This window comes from Typopeltis vanoorti, chromosome 10 (assembly GCF_054136105.1).
Source record: "Typopeltis vanoorti isolate ZY-2024b chromosome 10, IOZ_Tvanoo_1.0, whole genome shotgun sequence".
In the NCBI taxonomy this organism is placed as follows: domain Eukaryota; kingdom Metazoa; phylum Arthropoda; class Arachnida; order Uropygi; family Thelyphonidae; genus Typopeltis; species Typopeltis vanoorti.
This window is the reverse complement of record NC_143558.1, coordinates 102,871,900-102,892,616: the sequence shown is the minus strand read 5'-3', so window position 1 is coordinate 102,892,616 and position 20,717 is coordinate 102,871,900. Positions and strand designations below refer to the sequence as shown.

Genomic DNA, 20,717 nt, shown 5'->3' with positions numbered 1-20,717 from the left:
CGATTCACTCTTAATTGCGTTGTCATTACCTCCATGTCTTTTGTCATGGAAGTAATCCAAGTTAACCGAATTAAATATTACCCATACAATGATGTCTTATATTTTTCTGTCAACTCCTGAGCCCAAATCGACCCGTAACAATGTCATATCAACCTCTTTGGAGACCACTGATATAATAGCTTGCTCCTAGTCTCTGTTTCCTTCCCATAATTCCTCATTCTACTAGATATGACTTTACTGCTCCCTTTGAGGCTATTACTATTGCTCATACCATACCGCTAGAGTTCATTTTGCATCTATGTTGGTAGGTTATGTGCACAGCAGTCCCAGAATCTAATTTTAATTTCCCTGCCTACACACAGAGTTCTTTTTTTTCCAACAATGTACCCAACTTCAATGTATCACTCACTCAGATGATCATCTCCAACAGAGTTCTCTGCTAACTTCAGATTTATCTCATGCAACAACATACTTAAAGGCCTCTCTTCTTTTACATCCTAGTTATTATTATTTGACACCTCCAGGTAGTCCAAGACTCATCAAGGGAGGGCACCTACTCTACAACTCTCCATCTCCACCACTCAACCTCATCCACCAACTGCATCATCTAAACCAATGGCATCTACAGTCACCACCACCACTAATATTTTCACAGACAATCACAAACATCCATGCCCATGGTGGGATCTGAACTCGCAGCCTTTTGGCTGGAGAGTGGATACCCTAACCACTCGGTCAACCAGGCCAGATGTAATTTGTAATCATACCTCACAACTCTCTCTCTGCAGTCTGTCTTCTTCACTAACACTATCTCAAATCCAATGCTACCTCATTCCACTTTCCTTGCAACATCATGCATTAATTCAAACCAACACAATTCTTTTGCACTTATTTCTCTCCTCCACCTCAATTCCCTCTTTCTATTCCTCCAACACTTTCTTTCTCCTTCAACTTCATTTCCCTCTCAAACACATCTTCAACACCTGCTTTGTTTGAATTTTACCATGCTGACATTATTCATCTCCTTTTACACTGGCACTTTCAATAGCATATCTCTCCTCTAAATGCACTATCTTAGTCTGTATAATGAACAATAATCTTTTTTTTTCTTTCAAAATTAGTATATATAGTCAACTCTCATTTAGAGACCCAGCCAAAATTGCCTCTTAGCATCAATATCATGTTAAATGAATTTCACTGTAGAAAAAAATCCACCATGGCAATTATTCTTCTGGACCCTACAGAGCTATTTAAACAATTACTTTATTATTATTATTATCTAGGCCTCCATGGAGTCAAAAGACTCATCATGGGAGGTCGTTTTTAGGAAACACAAAGTTTATCATACCACTCCAACCACTCTCTCAGGCAATGCATTCCAAGGTTCAACCATCCTCCATGCAAAGAAACCACTCCTCACCCTCTTGCGCACAGCCTCCTTTCGTAACTTCTAGGGATGGCCCCTTGTTGTCGCTCCTTCCTGACGTTCCACCAAGTGAAAGAACTCTCCAATGTCTACCCTGTAACTGCCTCTCAACAGTTTAAAAGTCTCGATCATATCACCTCTCCTTCTATCCACCAAACTCTGCAGTCCACATTCCCTCAGTCGATCCTCATAACTCATATTGTTCAGTCCTGAAACCATCTTTGTTATCTGCCTCTGTACCCTTTCCACAGTCAATTTATCCCCTTCAAATCCTGGGGACCAAATCTGAGAACAATAGTCTCAGCGTGGTCTGATCAGGGCCTTATACAACGGAATGATAACTCTTTTATCTCTGCAGGGCAGCGTCCTTCTCAGTATTGCAGCAATTCTCTGAGCTACCCTCACCACCTTTGCAATATGCTCCCTGAATTTCAGTTTTCTATCAATCGTCACCCCCCAGATCTCGTCTCCCCTACCTCCTCCAATCGAGTACACATCCTCCCATCGATAGATCCCATATATTTTATTTAAAAATTTTAATAATCTTGGATGAAATTTTTTTCCAGCAAATTTATACAATTCGGAGTTTATCCCATCTTCACCTGCTGATTTGCCATTTTTTATTTTATTTAGGTTGTCCTTTAATTGTTTCATTGTTATCATATCATTTAAGGTATTTTTTTAGTTACTGGTGTAATTATTTTTGATGCCAGTATTATCCGTCTTTACAGATCTATCACAAAGATCTGTAAAGTAATCCAAGAATTATTTTACATCTATTTCACAATTTATATTTGCAGTTTCTTTTATATCTGCATTCATGTGTTTTAGTATTTTGTACGCACTGGGTCGTATTTTGTATATGTCATTTTCTAGATATGATACAAATTTTTCCCAGCTTTTTCTGTTTCTTTCTGGTTCCTCTTTTGGCTATTGCTCGTCTTTTTTTATATTCAATTTCATCTTCTTGTTTTTTGCTACTTAACCATCTTTTAAAAGCCAGCTTTTTATTTTCAATTATTGTTTTTATTTCATTGTCCCATATATATAATTTTTTATTTTTATGATATTTTTTGTGTTCCTAGACTTTCATATGCTGCTGATGCGATAATTTCTTTTATATTGTTCCATTCTTTCTCAATGTCTTTTTCTTGTATTTTTTCTAAGTAGTTATTAATCCTCTGTTGGTATAAATTTATTATACTTGAATCATTTAGTAGTCTTACTTTGTAATTAGATTTTGTTTCTCTAGTTTTATTTTTTTGTAGCCAGTTTGGTGGAAATCTTAGTTTTGCCTGTACTAAATAGTGATCTGTGTCAATTTCTAGTCCTAGGAAGAGGTTTTGCTGCTTTTTCATTTGCTATAAAGTAGTCTATTATTGATTTTTTGTCCTCTTGCATACCACATATATTTATGTATATTTTTATGTTTGTAAAATGTATTCATTATTTTTAAATTATATATTTTATAATCAATGAGTTGCTTTCCATTTTTATTTACTGTTGGTTCTCCAAATTTTTGTATATTATTGTTAATTTTTTTCATTCCTATTCTGGCATTAAGATCTCCACTATAATTATATGGTCTGTTTTATTTAATTTTTCATATTTTCCTTTTAACTCTTTGTAAAAGTAATCATTTTCTTCTTCTTTTCCTCCTTCAGGGGCGTGCACTCCAACAACTGTTAAATTTTCTTTATTTAATTTTAATCGAACTTCTAATATTCTTTCATTCCAGTATGTATAATGAGTTATTTTGCTTTAATTGATTTATGGATCCAAATCATTACACCAGCTTTTGCATGTATTTGTTTGTCCACTCCACTATATATGATATTGTAGTTAGCTGTTTCTTTTGTTCCTTTTTTGTTTCTGTAAGAACTGCAATTTCTATATTTTTGTCATTTAAAATTTTATCTAATTCTTCTTCTTTATGTGCTATGTTTCTAATGTTCGATGTAGCATATTTCACCACGTTTTTCTTTTTCCAAAGTCTCTTAACCTTTTCCAGTTTTGAAATTAAAATTATGAAATTATTAATAATTTGAAAAAATACTTATACTTACAATTTTTTTTTTATACTTAAGTATAAAAAAAAAAAAACTTAGGAGCATCACACACAGAGTCTGTACATGGCATGAAATTATCTTGGTTATACAAAGACTACATATTCTAGAAATATAAAAATTTATACTAATATACTATAAAATACTAATTTTATAAGGAAAACACATAATAAACAGATAAAAATTACCAAAATTACACAAATCCTAAATACACTGACCACTCACAATGTAGTGTTGAACTCCAACACTACATTGTGAATTGGAGAAAATTGTGTGTTGTAGACAGAGAGCATATTGCTAAGGTGGCTGCAGTAGCACAGGATTACTAGACTATTGAAGATTACATAGGGCCTTGATGGGTTCACATCTAGATTACTCTGCTCAGGTCTGGTCACCTGGGTTTCCTGAGAATGAGGAAGTGGTGAATCGATTCCAAAGACAATTGACAATGATTGGCAGAAATCTGTGGAATGCTACCTATATGAAAGATTGAGGATTTGTGGGTTTTGAATGTTGATTGATAGGTGGAAAAGAGTGGGACATGACAGAAACACTTAAGTAACTAAAGGGGTTTTATAGGATCGATGCAGAGGAAATATTTCATCTTGACTACAGGGACAGAACAAGTGATCATCCCTGGAAATTGAGTAAACGTGTGAGAGATAAGTGTGTGAGACTAGATTTTTGACTTGAAGTGTGGGGAATGAAATGAATGGAATAAGTTGCCAGAGTCTTTTATGGGTGCTTTGTTGTCAAGATTTCAAGGATTGTATGAATATTGTGTGGATAGCGCGAGTCTTCCATGATGAATCTCTCACTACAGATATCTGTGCAATAATAATAATAATGAGGATGGTAGATTAATAACTGCTGCCTAGAACATAGTTGAGGTATTCAGTGACAAATTATCAGGATATATTTCATTCTCATCAATGTGAAATTATGAGAAGCTCAAGTTAGAGGAAATGGGAGAGGATGGCTTACTTGTGAATGAGCGGGGGGGGGGGGGTATACTTAGATTGTGCAAAGGCTTTTGATAGAGTGCCACATGACAAGCTGGTAACTAAATTGAAAACAGGTGGGATTGGATAACAGACTAATGAGTAGGATAGGTGACTGGCTGTCAGACAGGTACAGCAAGTTGTGCATGGGGTCTGATTTTGGGCGATAGTTATTCAACTTGCATATTAATTATATTGGGATAGGTTAAGCTGGAGATAGGCAACTTTTGCAGATGATGAAAAACTGGGGGAGCAATGAGGAGTGAAGCAGATGCTGTGACCTTACAGGTAGACCTGAACAGATAGCATGAGTGGGAAAGTGAGTGGAATCGTCAGTTCAATGTTGCAAAATTATGGTTCTGAAATGTGGTAAGCAGCGATAGGATGCAAAGTATACACTTAGCAGGGAAACTTTGAAGGAGGGATCTGAGGTTGTGGTGGACAAGGATCTGAAGTTTGTGGGTCACATTATACAAATTGTGAAGTGGTTACATCAGATTATTGCAAACAGATCTTCCTGTTTGTCCGAAATAAGATCCGATGGCTTACATCTATCCCCTTTATGGGAGATAGTACTTTATAAATCAGCTAATATTTCCTAACTTTTTATTGTATTTTATTGGATGTTAATGGTTCCATTGTATAAGACCTTGATCAGGACTTATATGGATTATTGTGTACATTGCACATATTTGGTCACCTAGTTTTCATGGTGATTAGGATATATTACAAAAGGTCCAGTGAAGATTGACAAAGGTGGAAACTGGTCTTTGGAATGTGGGGTATGAATGCTGATTGAGAGAATGCAATTTGCAAAGCTTTTTTGAATAGGAGGAGAGGGGATATGATTGAGATATATAAGTTGGTCAGGGGTTGTTACTAGATTAATGCAGAAGAAATTTTTCATAGAATTGGAGAAGGGAAGGGGGGTACAAAAGGCCAATCCTAGACTGTATAAGGAGAGTGTGAGCAAAAGAGAAGGACTCCATCGAGGTCCGTCATTAATAACAATAATAAGTTTTAAAAGAGGTATACCGTGAGTAGACATATAGATACAAAATGGATAATGGAAAACTCACGTACAAAGATTATTTAATAGTATGATTTTTGCCTGTGTGTCACAGGCATCTTCAGTACATTTTAAGCTCAAAATTAAACAATAACTGACAATTCCAAAAAGCACCACCTAAGTAGCTGGTGTAAGATAACTAAAAAGGTCAATAAATTTCCTAACAAAAAAAAAAAAAATGTATACAATAAAAAGTTAGGAAAGATTAGCTGATTTATAAAGTACTATCTCCCATAAAGGGGATAGACATAAGCCGTCGGATCTTATTTCGGACAAACAGGAAGATCTGCCTCTATTCGGCTAGAAGAACACCAATCTTATATTGAATACTTTAAACCTGAAAAGTCTGGACTTGCAGAACATGCCATCTTCACTAGACACAGAGTTCATTGGAGAAAGACAAGAGTTCTTCACAAAAGTCAGTTTCTCATGGAATGCCTTTATAAAGAAACATGTGAAACTTTACTTCATTCTCCTAACTTAAACAGATCCGACAGGTTATGTCTATCTACTTTATAAATCAGCTAATCTTTCCTAACTTTTTATTGTATACATTTTTGTTTTTTGTTAGGAAATTTATTGACCTTTTTAGTTATCTTACACCAGCTACTTAGGTGGCACTTTTTGGAATTGTCAGTTATTGTTTAATTTTGAGCTTAAAATGTACTGAAGATGCCTGTGACACACAGGCGAAAATCATACTTTACTAATCTTTGTACTCGATTAATCTTTGTATGCGAGTTTTTCGTTATTAATTTTGTATCAATAATAATAATAATCTAACAATTTCATTTTTCCACAATTATTTTTCCTCCTACTTGTTACACAGTGAAGGATTTTCCTTGTATCACAGGGCTCATCTCTTCTCTCTCGATTTCGTTTGTGCTTGATTTCTCATCAATTATCTGCTTTACACCAAAACCATGTTTTTACTCAAGGTATTATTATTATTATTATTATTCAGGCCTCCCGAGGGGAGGTCCCCCCCCCCCAAGAAATGCAAAGTCTATCATATCACTCCTTAAATGCATAATTTTTTTTTAACTCAATTTTTTTTTTAATGAGAATTCCACCCATAAAGGCTATAAACCTATAACATATTTAAGTAGTACAATGTGTGAACTAAGGGTTATATAATCAAGAAATCCTGTTTGTCTCCAATATGCAGTATGGTAGTCCTCTACAAGGTGATAAAATTCATCTACTATCTAGCCATTCAAAAATATTCATGCATAAGTGGGTTTTAAGTTTCCATGATTGGTTGAAGAGCAGCAGTATTATCCATTTGGACATTCAATTCAATTACTATGAAATGAAATTAATTTTGTAAAGTTGCTCTCGTATAATTAAGAAAGAGAGAAGAAATCTAATTTTCCTTTCCTACTTTTTTTTTCTTGCTTTATTTACATTTCAACTAAAAGAATCAGCATAAATAATTATGCATTATAAGTTAAATAGTACTACACACAAAAGATAATCACAGCATGATTAACAATACTTAATGGTTCATTACTTTACACATGCAAGTCAAGCTCATTTGGATGAATAATCAAATTCCTTAAAAATGTTTATGTAAATATTATCCCCACATTTTTATTTTATTTTTTATAAATACGAGCATTCACATATACTCTTGTTGACATCAAGGTATGAAATGCAACAGTTAAATTTACATACTTTTCTATGCAATGTCTTTCATCAAGCTAGACAGTTACATAAAAATATATCTTTATTCTGAGCAGCAAAGCTCGGTGGTTATGTTGGTGAAAATAACCCAAAGCATATGAAATATTATGCATCATAGATCATTATCCCAACTTAAATGCACTAAGTTTACCTGTTCTGTGATTTCTAATTAGTGTTCTCAGATGAGTGATTAAATGGGTTATAGTACCATACAATTTTCTTATACATTCTTTTACATTTTATTACAAATAATCAGATCAAACAAGTATGGATATTCAAACAGACACACTCAAATGTGTGAAATTTTAACACATTTCACAAAATTATACTGAAGACTGCTATGTAATTATACATCAGAATGTTTAGGATAAGACAAATTTACATGCAAATTTACAAACTGGCCACCTTTAAATGATTAATGAATGTGCATATGAATATACATATTATACTTATAATAATGTATATTACATTATAATTTCATAATAAAATTATGTATTATGTAATGATATATTATATTTACAGTGATGAAAAGTTGAAACATGGAGACTATTAAAAACAATCAAAAATCACAGGTACTAAAGACTTTCACTTAAGCTTTTGGTTGATACTGCTAAATACAGTACAACCTTCTATAAAGACTGTTTTGATTACATAAATTTTGTACTTTCTTTCTGATATGGACAATTTATTTAAAATAACTGTATCCTACATACACAAAACATTAACATATAATAATAACTATAAAACTGCTCACTTGATATGTTTCTGTTCAACTGTAATAACAAATCTGGAATAAACATCTCTTAAAATAATAATTTACAATTTAAATAATTTATTATCTAAACAAACCAGAACATGTATTGAGTATATTATCACACATTATAATTTTCATTTGTAAATTAACTTGTTTTAATGTGACCACACACCAATGAAGATTTTCTACAGAGATCTACAAAATATTCACAATACTTCTATTCTCACGGTTTAAAATTATACAGATCTGGCAGGATTGGCACAATGACATGGTAAGAACATTACATCCAACATCCTTTTTCAATAGTGTCTAAATTTCAGTATAATCCCATGGCAGTTTCACAAACACAGAAAAAAAAAAACTAATCTGCAGAAAATAAGTGTTTTCTGCATATATATATATATATATATATATATATATAACTAGACATTTGTTGCATGCTTCAATTAATCCTTGTCAATTTACATTTACACTATGTTAATTATTTTTGGTAGAAATTTGCTTATTAATGATAAACATTGCACAGCTAATGTATTATTTTACAATGGTAGCAATTTAACAAAAAATGCTGCAGCTAAATACTACAATATTTATCCTATCTCCACAACTGGAAGGTGTGTGTGTGTGTGTGTGTGTATATATATATATGAAATAACAATGTAACATTTATACAATGATAAAGCAAATTGAATGTTCATTAAAAAATGCTATTTTTCAAAATTAATATCTCAAATATACAATCTTGATAAATAGATTGAAGATTTAGTCACTGTCTACATTAAACATATGTACCTTCAGAGCCATCCCATTCTTCCTCATCTTCAGTCTCTGTCTCACTGTTGTCTACTTCATTTTCACTGCTTGCATCATCATGACTGCTTGCTGTATCATTCATACTGTTACTACATATGAGACCTTTATGACTATAATCTGGAGTATCATTCACTTCCATAAAGTACAATTTCACTTTGAAATCTTCACTAAACAGTTTGTGTGTTTTATCTTTGTTAGCCTTATCTAGTTCATTTTTGGACAGAACTAATGCTGGAACCCTTACTACTCCATCGCCTGACAGCATTCCTTTGCTTTTATCTCCACAAAACGGTGAACATAGCCTCAGAAATGCCATATTTTCATCCTTTCCATTTTTGCTCATATGGCTTTCATTACACATGTATACACTATTGACTGATGAAGAGTCTTCTGTACAACCATTTGTCCTCACATCTTCTATAGTTTTTTCTTCTGAACATACAAAATATGTATTAAACCAAAACTGAAACATTTTTTCCTTTGCTTTCATTTTTGGTTTATTATAAAATTCTATTCTAATATCTCCACAAACTGGTAGTATATGTGGAATTTTGAAATATAGGAACTTTGAGCCTTTTTTCACTTCTATCATAGAAGAAGAATAGAGCTTAGCTTTGAGCTGATAGACAACAAAGTATGGGCTACATGTACTTCCATTAAATGTTGGTACTGGTTCTAAAAGAAGTGATGTAAGAATAAGTGTCACTGGTTTGTACTCTAAATTTTTCTTTATTAATTCACCATAATAATCAACGTATCTCCTTTGACTTGGTATTGTAACTCCCTTCTGATCATGTGTCCGAGCTTCTCCATAATATTTCAATGCTTCTTCTGCTGTTTCACATATCTGCTTATGCAACATATATGCACATATCATCACTCCTGTCCGTCCTTTCCCAGCTTTACAATGAATTGCAGCAACGTTATTCTTATCTTCCGAAAGCCATCTATCTACATCTTCGCAAAATGGTTTCATTAATTCTAATCTCGGTGGGTTGTGATCTTCAAATGGGTATTGAGCAACACGCTGATGAAACTTGCTTGGATCATAATTCCTTTCAGAACACAAATTGTAAATTTTGTAATGATCTTTATGCTTTGCATCTAAAAATTGAACTACATCATCGATATGATTCCTATAGATACCTTCCAACTTTTCAGCCGGAAAGCCCATGGCTATAATATTATTAAAAATGTAAGTCAAATCCAAGTCATAACCATCTTCCTGGTATCGCCTCTTTTTTTTACTGACAAGTCCCCTAATTTTCGAGGACATCATTGTCTACTCTGATGTCAAGTATTGTGATTTTTTTTGAAAAAACCGTCCAGATAATGTATATTTGTTAAAAATATTGCAGACAGAATGGATTCCATTGGCTGGCTATATTGAATACTATTATGGACACCTTAGTCAGCTTTGTTTCAAATTCGGTTATATATATATTCGTACATGACACCACACAAATGCTTCTTGAAGATGCGATTGTTTAATGCTAAAATTTTATTTTTGGAAGTACTTACTCTAAAACGTGTTACAATCTGCACTACAATAGCATTAAAGACTAATGAAAAATATATAACACAGGTGGTCAGATCTTCATACGAGTCATCATGATTATTAATATCATCACGATTAGTAACTAGTTCTATTTAAAATGCTTTTGACATATTCCTTCAGAGTTAATTGCTCGATGCGATAATACTCTGTAATTTGACTACTTACGCACTACTTATCATTTCACAAATCTGTAATAACCTTTATCTATTTCCAGAATACTGCATCTGCTAAATGTAAATTTTCCTAGTTTCTTACTCTTTCCTTTTGCTGACACAAATTGATTCATTTTATCTTCTCTTTCACACATTTTACACAACTATAAATCTCGTGTGTACATCATTGCTTAGGCTTACCGAAACGCAAATTTCGGAAATACACTAGCATAGCATGATAGTACCGGCAGTGTTCAACCATTATTGTCATTGCCTGCAAAACTATTAGAAATAATTATATGAGCACTACTTAAGTCCCAAGTATGCGTATGAAAATGATTTCTAGTTAGTTTTTATCCATAATAAACATGGCGTCTTTCCTGTATATGTATGTTTAAATACTCGGAGCACATGCGATTATTTTGACAGATGTCGCTCTTGTTTCGTCTTACAATATAAAGAAATAATTATTTGAGAACTGTAGGTATACGGTTCTGGTTGTGTTAGAGCTTACTATTTTTATTATCAATAATAAAATACTAGAATTTCATACTTTATATAACAGCATTGCGAATTGTTTTTCTGATATTTTCCGCAAATCTAAAATTAAGAAGCATTCTCTATGAAAGTTGAGTTTAACATTTATTGAAATGATCTTATATAGTTAAATCTGATTAAATTTTCTTTTTTTCTAGGCATTTTTTTCTTCAATTTACTTGCATCTCGGTTTCTTACGCTTCTCTATTCTGTTTATTAAAATGCAATAAATGAAATCAAGAGAGGGATGAATCGTAAAATTGATGTATGCTACCATTTGTACCTAGCCATAAGAAAAAAAAAGTGAACGATGAGAAATCTCTCTTTGGTGATTATTGAATCCTAGTAGGATTTTGTATAAAATTAATAACGTAAATGGTTATGGGGTTCTCAATCTGCATCACACACACATACTATCACTATATCGGGAATGAGTAATGATTCTCCTGGGAGCTTATATATATATATATATGTGTGTGTGTGTGACTCACCCACAAATGGTTATAAACCACTAATACTATGGAAGAGTAAGTGTTTTTTTTTAGTCATTAAACAATAGCCATTAAGGATATTAATGCATTATTAGTATTCTCAATAGCATAATATATGCTAAATATATGATGGGGAGAGGGAGTAGAGGTTCACTATAACAAAATAATTGCATCTCTCTCACTTGTTGAAAAATAAAAATAATCCATTTATTTATTCAAATAGTTAATACTGGTTTTCCTGGTTAATCAGATGGCCAGCCTGGTTGGCAAACTGGTTAATGTACTCAGGCTTTGGGTTAAAATACTGCTGTGTGGATGTTTATGATTGCCTTTAGGAGGCTCTGGAAACCAAGCATGGAACTTCTTCAGGCTACTTAAGGACTCCAGTGACTGAGGCATTGGACTCACACTAGGCAACAAAATTCATCTTCTTCCTAATAATCTTTTTTATTATCATTATGTGACACCTCCAGGGAGTCCAAAGACTCATCGAAGGAGAGTGTGCCAACAGCATCGAGCGATTTTGAACCCCTTCCAACTACTAACCATGCTTAAACTTGCTTAACTTTTTGCGTGACTCATTAGTAGCAGAGGCTCTACCAATCGACCAAACCAGTTCACTTGGAAGATTATTAGAAGGAAGATTATTAAATGGATTATTTCTATTTTTAAGCAAGTGAGAGAGAGGGAGCTGATATATGCGCAATTATTTTGTTATAGTGAACTTCTACTCCCTCATTTCCCCATCATATGTTTAGCATATATTATGCTATTCAGAATACTAATAATTAATTAATAAGTATCCTTAAAGGCAATTTCCCCCTGTTATGGCCATTGTTTAGTGACTACAAATTAAAATGAAGAATTCCTCCCTTAAAAATGCTTTAGAGTTCATTCAACTTTGTTTCATCCTCAGTTATGTTTACTTATTTATATATAATGCTACTTCAGGTGTTACTTAAAGGTGTTGGTTTTGTTCATTTAATATTTTCTAAGGTCAAATTAATGACTGAATGAGGAAAATGAATAAAATACTGGACCTTAAAACCACTTTAGCACTTAATTCCTAAATGTCAAATTCTAACACTCAATTACTAGTTTTTCTTTCAATAAAGGAGAGGAATGATTTCTTTCTTATAATGTTTTCAAATAACTGTAGCTATGAAGTTTCTAAACCACTACCAAATTACATGACCCCTTCAGCTAGCATAATAGTTTAAAGGAAGAGGTTTTTCTATTTTTCCTTAAAAGTTACAGCTGTGTATTTGTTATTCATGTTTCAGGGATTCCATATTTCCCTTGACCTGCAAATTCACTGTATAATAATTGTATTACTTCATATTTCATTCTCGATTCTTTATTATTATTATTATTATTATTATTAAACAAGACCTCATGGAGTCAAAGACTCATCTAGGAGGTCCTTTTATCTCACACACATCTCATCATACCGGGTCTTAAACACATTCAAACTCCTTGCAGACACCACACTCTCAGGCAAGGCATTCCAATCATTCACAACTCTGCACGAAAAAAACCTGCCTCTCACTCCCCTACTCACACCCTCTTTATACAGTTTCCAGGGATGACCTCTGGTTCTCCCCTGATCTCCCACTATTCGCTGTAGAACTTCTCCACCATTGATCCTATAGCAACCACTTACAAACTTGTAGGTCTCTATCATATCTCCCCTCTTCCTTCTCTCCACTAGTCTCTGCAAATTACATCTTTTCAATCTTTCCTCATACTCGACATTCCAGAGGTCAGAAACTACCTTAGTCAGTCGCCTTTGGACCCTTTCCAACATCTCCTCATCCTTCTGAAAACCAGGTGACCAAATCTGGGCACAATAGTCCATGTGTGGCCTAATCAAAGCCTTATACAATGGAACAAGAATCTCCCTACTTCTACACGTCAGTGTCCTCCTCATCATTCCCAGAAGTCTTTGTGTTGTCTTCACAATTTTGGCGATGTGACCCCTAAATTTTAGATCCTTATCCACTATCACTCCCAGATCTCTTATTTCCTCTACTTCCAACAATATATTCTTACCAAGCATAAATTCTGCATCCCATCTTTGTTTTCCAAATTTTAAAACCTTACATTTTGCAACATTGAACTCACACCCCCATTTGCTTGCCCAATCACTCAATTTATTCAAGTCTTCTTGCAAGGCCACAACATCTTCACTACTCTTTATGGTTCTTCCCAACTTTGCATCATCTGCAAACAACTGAATATCTCCATCCAAATCTTCGCCAATATCATTAATATACAAGTTAAATAGTAATGGCCCTAAAACAGATCCCTGAGGCACTCCACTAGTGACTTTCCTTTTCCTGGATATTGCACCCCCATACACAACTTGTTGATACCTATCAGATAGCCAGTCTCCAATCCAATGCACTAATCTAATATCCAACCCCATCTGCTCTAGTTTGACTGTCAGCTTATCATGAGGCACTCTATCAAAAGCTTTTGCGAAATCCAAGTATATTACTGTGTATCCTTCTCCTCTGTCCAAGGAAGCAGTCACTTTATTGTAATAAGTAAGTAGATTACTAAAACACGACCTCCCTTTAGCAAATCCATGCTGTCCATCAAAGATTATAATATTGTAAATTGCTGTGCATTTTACCTGTTAACAATGCAGGCAGATTAAAAATATATGTGTGTGTTATTTTCTTAAACCTTTATAATCCAATATCTCTTAAAACTTCCTCACCACTTTGATGTAAAAAAAAATCTTGCTACATTATTTCTGATCAGTGTTTAATTACAGAACTTTTGTGAGTATTAGGTAGTCAATAGATATTAAAAGGTGTGTGTAAGAAATATTATAGTCATAGATTAGAAAGCATGTAATATAATGAATCAATAGGCCAGTTTGTGTTTCATCAGTAGTAGTTAAGATCTTGTAGAAATTAGTGAGGGACCATATACAGCATTGGGCAGATGAGGGTAATGTTATCTGTGAGAATCAACATGGATTTGTTAAGGAGTGCTCTTGCTTTAGTAATATGATTGCCTTTTATAATAAAGTGACAAGAGCAGTTGAGGAGGGAAAGGCATATTCTGCCATTTATTTTGATTTTGCAAAGGCATTTGACAAGGTGCCACATGATGGGCTGATATTTAATGGTCGGATTAGTCAACTGGATTAAGGATTGGCTGTTTGATAGGTATCAGAGTTGTGTATGTTGGGCCAGTATCAAAGAGGCAGAAGGTTACAAGTGGGGTCCCACAGGACTTAGTACTGGGACTTGTAATGCTTAACCTTTATATCGATGATATTGTCAATGGATTGCAGGGGGATATTCAGTTGTTTGCAGATGATGTGAAGCTGGGAAGGATTATCAGTAATAGTGCAGATGTGGCAGCCCTGCAAGAGGATTTGAATAAACTAGACAGATGGGCGAATGATTGGGGGTGTCGGTTTAATTTAGCAAAATGTAAAGTCTTAAAGTTTGGGCTACATCGATGGGAGACTGTATACCCGATTGGAGGAGCTGTAATGAAGGAAGTAGTGGAGACTAGAGATCGGGGGGGGGGTGATGATTGATTGAAAACTGAAATTCAGAGAACATATTGCAAAGGTGGTGAAGGTAACCCAGAGGATTGCTGCAGTACTGAGAAGGACGCTGACCTGCAGAGATAAAAGAGTTATCGTTCCATTGTATAACACCCTGATCAGACCACACTTAGACTATTGTTCTCAAATTTGGGCCCCAGGATTTGAAGAGGATAAATTAACTGTGGCAGATAACAAAATGGTTTCAGGACTGAACAATGAGGATTAGCTGAGGGAATGTGGACTGCAGAGTTTGATAGATAGAAGGAGAGGTGATATGATTGTGACTTTTAAACTGTTGATAGGTAGTCACTGGGTTGACACTGGGGAGTTCTTTCACTTGGTGGAACAGTGGGAAGGAGCGATGACAAAGGGCCATCCCTGGAAATTGCAAAAGGAAGCTGTGAGCAAGAGGGTGAGGAGTGGTTTCTTTGCATGGTGGGTGGTTGACCCATGGAATGCATTGCCTGATAGAGTGGTGAGAGCAAGAATAGTAAATGAGTTCAAGGAGTGGTATGATAGATTTTGTGTTTTCTAAGATGGGGTCTCCCATGATGAGTCTTTACTCCATGGAGACCTGAATAATAATAATAATAATAATATCAAATCCCCACCCCTTACCCACCTGTAGGTTTTGTAGTCTATAGTATATCAGTGTTATGTGTATGTGGGCAGATTCTTTATAATATTGTTTTATAGTATAGCCATTATGATAGTTCTCTATGTTCTTTATGCATTTCAAACAGCTATTCTTCTTCTTCTTCTTCTTCTGAGTTACAGCAATTTCTATCCAAAATAAATGCATTTCATTCCATGATTCATTTCACTTTAGAAAAAAAGAAGAATATCCAAAATAGCCTTTTTGGATTTTCTTCATCAACCAGATGCATCCTACAATTTTCAATTCTTTGAAAGAAGACATATAGGCTGCTATATCCATGCAGAGTCATACCATCATTCTAGTCAAAGAAAAAAGAAAAAAAGAAGAAGAACCTTAATACATCATGCTCATTCTCTATGTTCCTCAGATGAACTCTTGCAGAAAGAATTACATCATATTAAGTCAACTTTCTTATTGAATGATTTTAGTGAAATCATTGAAATAAAGCATTTAGCAGTTATAGAATCTCCCTCTTCTGCTCAAGAAGAAATCACTCATATTCCTCTCCCTTATGTGCAAGGAATTTCTGAATGTATTGTGAACATTTTTGGTTGCCTTTCATCCTTTCAGAAAAAAAGCTCCCCTCTTGCATCTCCAAAGGACAAGCCTCTTAGTTTTCCAAATGTTTACCAGATCCCTTGTTCTTGTGGTTTATCTTATTATGGGCAAACTGTAAGATCTGCTTTTATTCGTCATGTAGAACATAAGTTTTACATCAAATATTATGAGCTTGAATTGCCTGGTCTTGCTGAATGTACCATATTCACCAAGCATAGAGTTCACTGGAATAAGACAAGAAGAATCATTCATAAAAGTTAATTTTGTTAGAAATCTTTTCTTTTTTAATAGATCATCTTTATAAAGAAACTTTTTATAGGAACTGAAATGTTGCTACGCTGTCCTAACTAAATAGATCCAATGGTCTATGTTATTCTTCTTTATGGGAAATAGTACTCTTTAAATCTGCTAATCTTTCCTAACTTTTAATTATACAGAATTGCATTTTTTTTTTTTTTAGTTAGGAAAATATTGACTTTTTTTTTATCTTATGTTAGCTACTAAGGTGTGCTTTTTATGATCGAATTTTTAATTTAGAATTTTTTGTTATTGTTTAACTGTTCCTGAAAATGACTATGAAACACAGGCTAAATCTTTACAAATAAGAATCAAGATTTTCTATCTGAGTTTTCCATTCTTGTAGTTTATTCTTAGTATGCCTACCCACATTATTCCAGTTTTTTGAAACAATTGGTATGTTCTTCGAGGCAGAGCTAACAGATCTACCAAACTGTCCAAAGTAAGCTAAGTTACAAACACAGTGAATGTCATATGCCGCAGAATGTACAAGAGGATGAAATTTATCCTAAGCAGAATGAATGAAGGTTGCTAGCTGGATGTGTGATTTGAAAGTAACATGGAAATTATATTTGTAAAGAACTAGTTATCTTTTCTCTGGATATTGGGAATTGTTTTTTCTGTGATGCTGTGTGGGTTGCAGGAAGGATAAGAGGTATCTAGAATTTTACAGGAACTGTAGACATTAACTAAAAAAGGTTTTGCAGAGCTACTCGAGTTCAGTGTCAGTAGCTGTGTAATTTGAACAGATAGCCCTGGTTCTGTATGTAAATGTTTTAAGTATGCCATACTGTTAAGAAGGGGTGATGACATGACTACCATGTAACTACCTTCCAACGTGAATGTGTGGGGTTCCTAAAAATAGAAAAGGATAATGAACCATTTGGTAGTCATCTAGAAAGGGAAGGTAGTGTTTGTTTCTTTTTATATAATGAAAAGTATTTTTTGATGTTGGATGTTTAAATGTGCTAAAAATGTATCTAAAATGTCTAAGCCATGGTACCAAATAGTAAACCTGTCAAACTGTTGGTTTGTGTATGTAACTATGCTGGGCACTTGATTTTTCTAGAAATTCCATATAGAAATTGGCTAGAGATGAAATCCATTGCAGTGCCATCTAGCTGTTTGTGTATTTTTCCCTTCTGCAAAAAATAATCTGAGTGTATGATGAATTTAAATAATTAAATATGTCAGGGCAGAAGACAAAGTGACTTAATAAGGTCAGAGGTCTCTCTCTCTCTTTTGGTGGTACACAGGTAAATAATGATGTAATATAAAAGCTGACCATGATGTCTGAATCTTTTAAGTTAAGATTTTTTATTATTGTTATTTTCCTTAGACTTCCATGGAGTCAAAGACTCATCATGGGAGGTCCCTCTGTCATATACACACACACACACACACACATAGCTCATCATACTGTGCCTTAAATACATTCAAATTCTCTGTAGACATCACACTCTCATGCAATGCATTCCAATCATTCACCATTCTATGAAAAAACCTGCTTCTCACTCCTTTACTCACATCCTCCTTATATAGCTTCCAGGGATAACTTCTTGCACTTCCCCAGTCTCCCACCATTATATGAAAAACCTTTTCACCATTAATCTTATAAATACTCCTTATTAACATGTATATCTCTATTATACACCTCTCCTCCTATTCACTTAATCTGTAAATTGCATCATCTTCTTCATATTTAACATTCCAGACACCAGAAATCGCCTTAGTCAGTTACCTATGAACCCTTTTCAATATCTCTTCATCCTTTTGAAAATCAGTGCTTTTGAAAATCCTTTTGACCAAATCTGTGCACAATAATCTATATGTGGTCTAATCAAGGCCTTATACAGTGGAACCAGAATCTCCTTTCTTATACAAGTCAGTGTCTTCTGCATCATTACCAGAATTTTTTGCATCATCCTCACAATTTTAACAATGTATTCTCTAAAGTTTAGATCCCTGTCCAACATCATCCCAGATCTCTTATTCCCTCCACTTTCCTCAGCATTTCTCCACCAAGTGTATACTCTTACATCCCAATCTTTGTTTTCAAAATTTGAAAGCCATACATTTTGCAACATTGAACTGGTATCCCTGCTCCCATTCATTCAGTATGTTCAAGTCCTCTTTCAAATTATTATTATGATCATAATTTAGGCCTCCACAGAGTCACAAAGCTCATCATGGGATGCCCACCCTAGAAAACACAAAATTTATCATACCACTCATTGGCCATTCATGCTGTCACCACTCTATCGGGCAATACATTCCATGGTTCATTCACCCACAATGCAAAGAAACCACTTCTTAACCTCTTTCTCACAACTTCCTTTCGTAACTTTCAGGGATGGCCTCTTCCCCTCACTCCTCCCTGTTCAACCAAACAAAAGAATTCCCCAGTGTCAACCCTATAACTACCTCTCAACAGTTTAAACGTCTCAATCACATCACTTCTCCTTCTATCTACCAAACTCTCTAGTCCACATTCCCCTCAGACTATCCTCACAACATTGTTGGATAACATCATCTTTGTTATCCAACTCTGCACTAATTCCACAGTTAATTTATCCCCTTCAAATCCTGGGGGAGACCAAATTTAAACACAATAGTCCAGGTATGGTCTGAACAGGACTTGATACAATGGGTTGACAACTCTTTTATCTCTGTGGGATCAGCATCCTTCTCAGTATTGCAGCAATCCTCTGGGTTATCTTCACCACTTTTGCAATATGTTCCCTGAATTTCAGGTTTCTATCAATCATCACCCCTAGATCCCTTCCCTCCCCTACTTCCTCCAGCAGAATATGCAAACTTCCATCAATATATCCCAAACTTCAAGACTTTACATTTAGCTGAATTAAACCAAAGTCCCTATTCATTTGTCCACCTGTCTAGTTTATTCAAATCCTCTTGAAGGGTTACCACATCTGCATTATTACTAATAACCCTGCCCAGCTTCACATCATCTTCACAATGTCATTGATATAAATGTTAAACAATACAGATCCCAGTACTAAGTCCCGTGGGACTACACTTGTAACCTTCTGCCTCCTTGATACTGCTCCACCATACACAACTCTCTGATGCCCATCCGATAGCCAATCCTGAATCCAGTTCACTAACCTGACATCTAAACCCATGTGTTGTAACTTTAGGGAACCCAGATGTCCTGTAAAATACGGGATCGTCCTGTATTTTACGGAGGTTTAACGAAATTCCTTCTTCAGAAAAGTATTGCAAGAGTGAGCAAGACTGATTGATTAATAAGAATATTGTCAGGTGAGAAGAGCATTACTGTATTAGCAATCTATTTTGTATCTATAATAGTAAGTAAAAAACCATTTGAAGGCAACTTAAAGTGGCTTAATGAAAATATGCAGCCTAACAATTGGATTTACTATTTGTTTACTTATACTTAGTAAAGTGTGTGCATAGTAAACCACACACACACACACTTGGAAAGTTAGAATCATTCTGTAAGACTGGCATATGTGATGGATATGCATACTAAACTTTCACCCTCAGTTATAAGTGTCCTGTATTTTTTTCCAATGTATCTGGGATCCTTATGTAACTTAAATATCAATTTATCATGTGGTACCATGTCAGGTGCCTTTGTAAAATCCAAAAAAAAGGGCAGAGTATGCCTTTCCCCTCCTCATCTACTCTTTTCACTTTATTATGAAAGGCAATCGTATTACTAAAACAAGAGCACCGCTTAACAAATCCATGTTGAGTCTTACAGATAACATTATCTTCATCTGCCCAATCTTGCAAGTGATTCCTCACTAATTTCTCCAAGATCTTAACAACTACTGATGAATTACAACCTGGTCTATAGTTTGGCAATTCCAGTCTGCTACCACCCTTATGCAATGTCACTATCTTACTCTCTTTCCAACCCTTGGGTATCTTTCCCTTGGCCATACTTTCATTGAAAAGCCTGGTCAATGGCGCTGTCAGTTCTTTAGCACATTCTCTCAAAATCTGTGGCGAAATCCCATCTATTCCCATTGCTTTATTAACATCTAGAGTACTGGATGTCAGTAAAGAGTATTTGTATGTGTGGTT

At 34.6% G+C, this 20,717-nt stretch overlaps 2 protein-coding genes across 4 annotated transcripts in view; one reads left to right on the top strand and one right to left on the bottom strand.

Annotated features, from left to right (window-relative positions):
• Nucleotides 1-6,952: 6,952 nt before the first annotated feature.
• On the bottom strand, nt 6,953-10,115 carry LOC150102644 (phosphatidylinositol 3,4,5-trisphosphate 3-phosphatase and dual-specificity protein phosphatase PTEN-like). Its single transcript, XM_090399083.1, has one exon. The coding sequence runs from the start codon at nt 10,092-10,094 to the stop codon at nt 8,781-8,783; it is 1,314 nt and encodes a 437-aa protein (XP_090255209.1). The 5' UTR covers nt 10,095-10,115; the 3' UTR covers nt 6,953-8,780.
• Nucleotides 10,116-10,870: 755 nt separating this feature from the next.
• The window catches only part of LOC150102643 (D-aminoacyl-tRNA deacylase 2-like), a 91,962-nt gene continuing 82,115 nt past the window's right edge, over nt 10,871-20,717 (top strand). The window contains exon 1 of one of the 3 annotated variants that reach the window (XM_090399086.1): nt 10,871-11,005. The gene's annotated coding sequence lies outside the window, so the exon portion shown is untranslated. Of the gene's footprint in view, nt 11,006-11,362; nt 11,391-11,480; nt 11,590-20,717 lie in introns of those variants that run through there. The other 2 variants (XM_090399087.1, XM_090399085.1) reach the window with 2 other exon arrangements.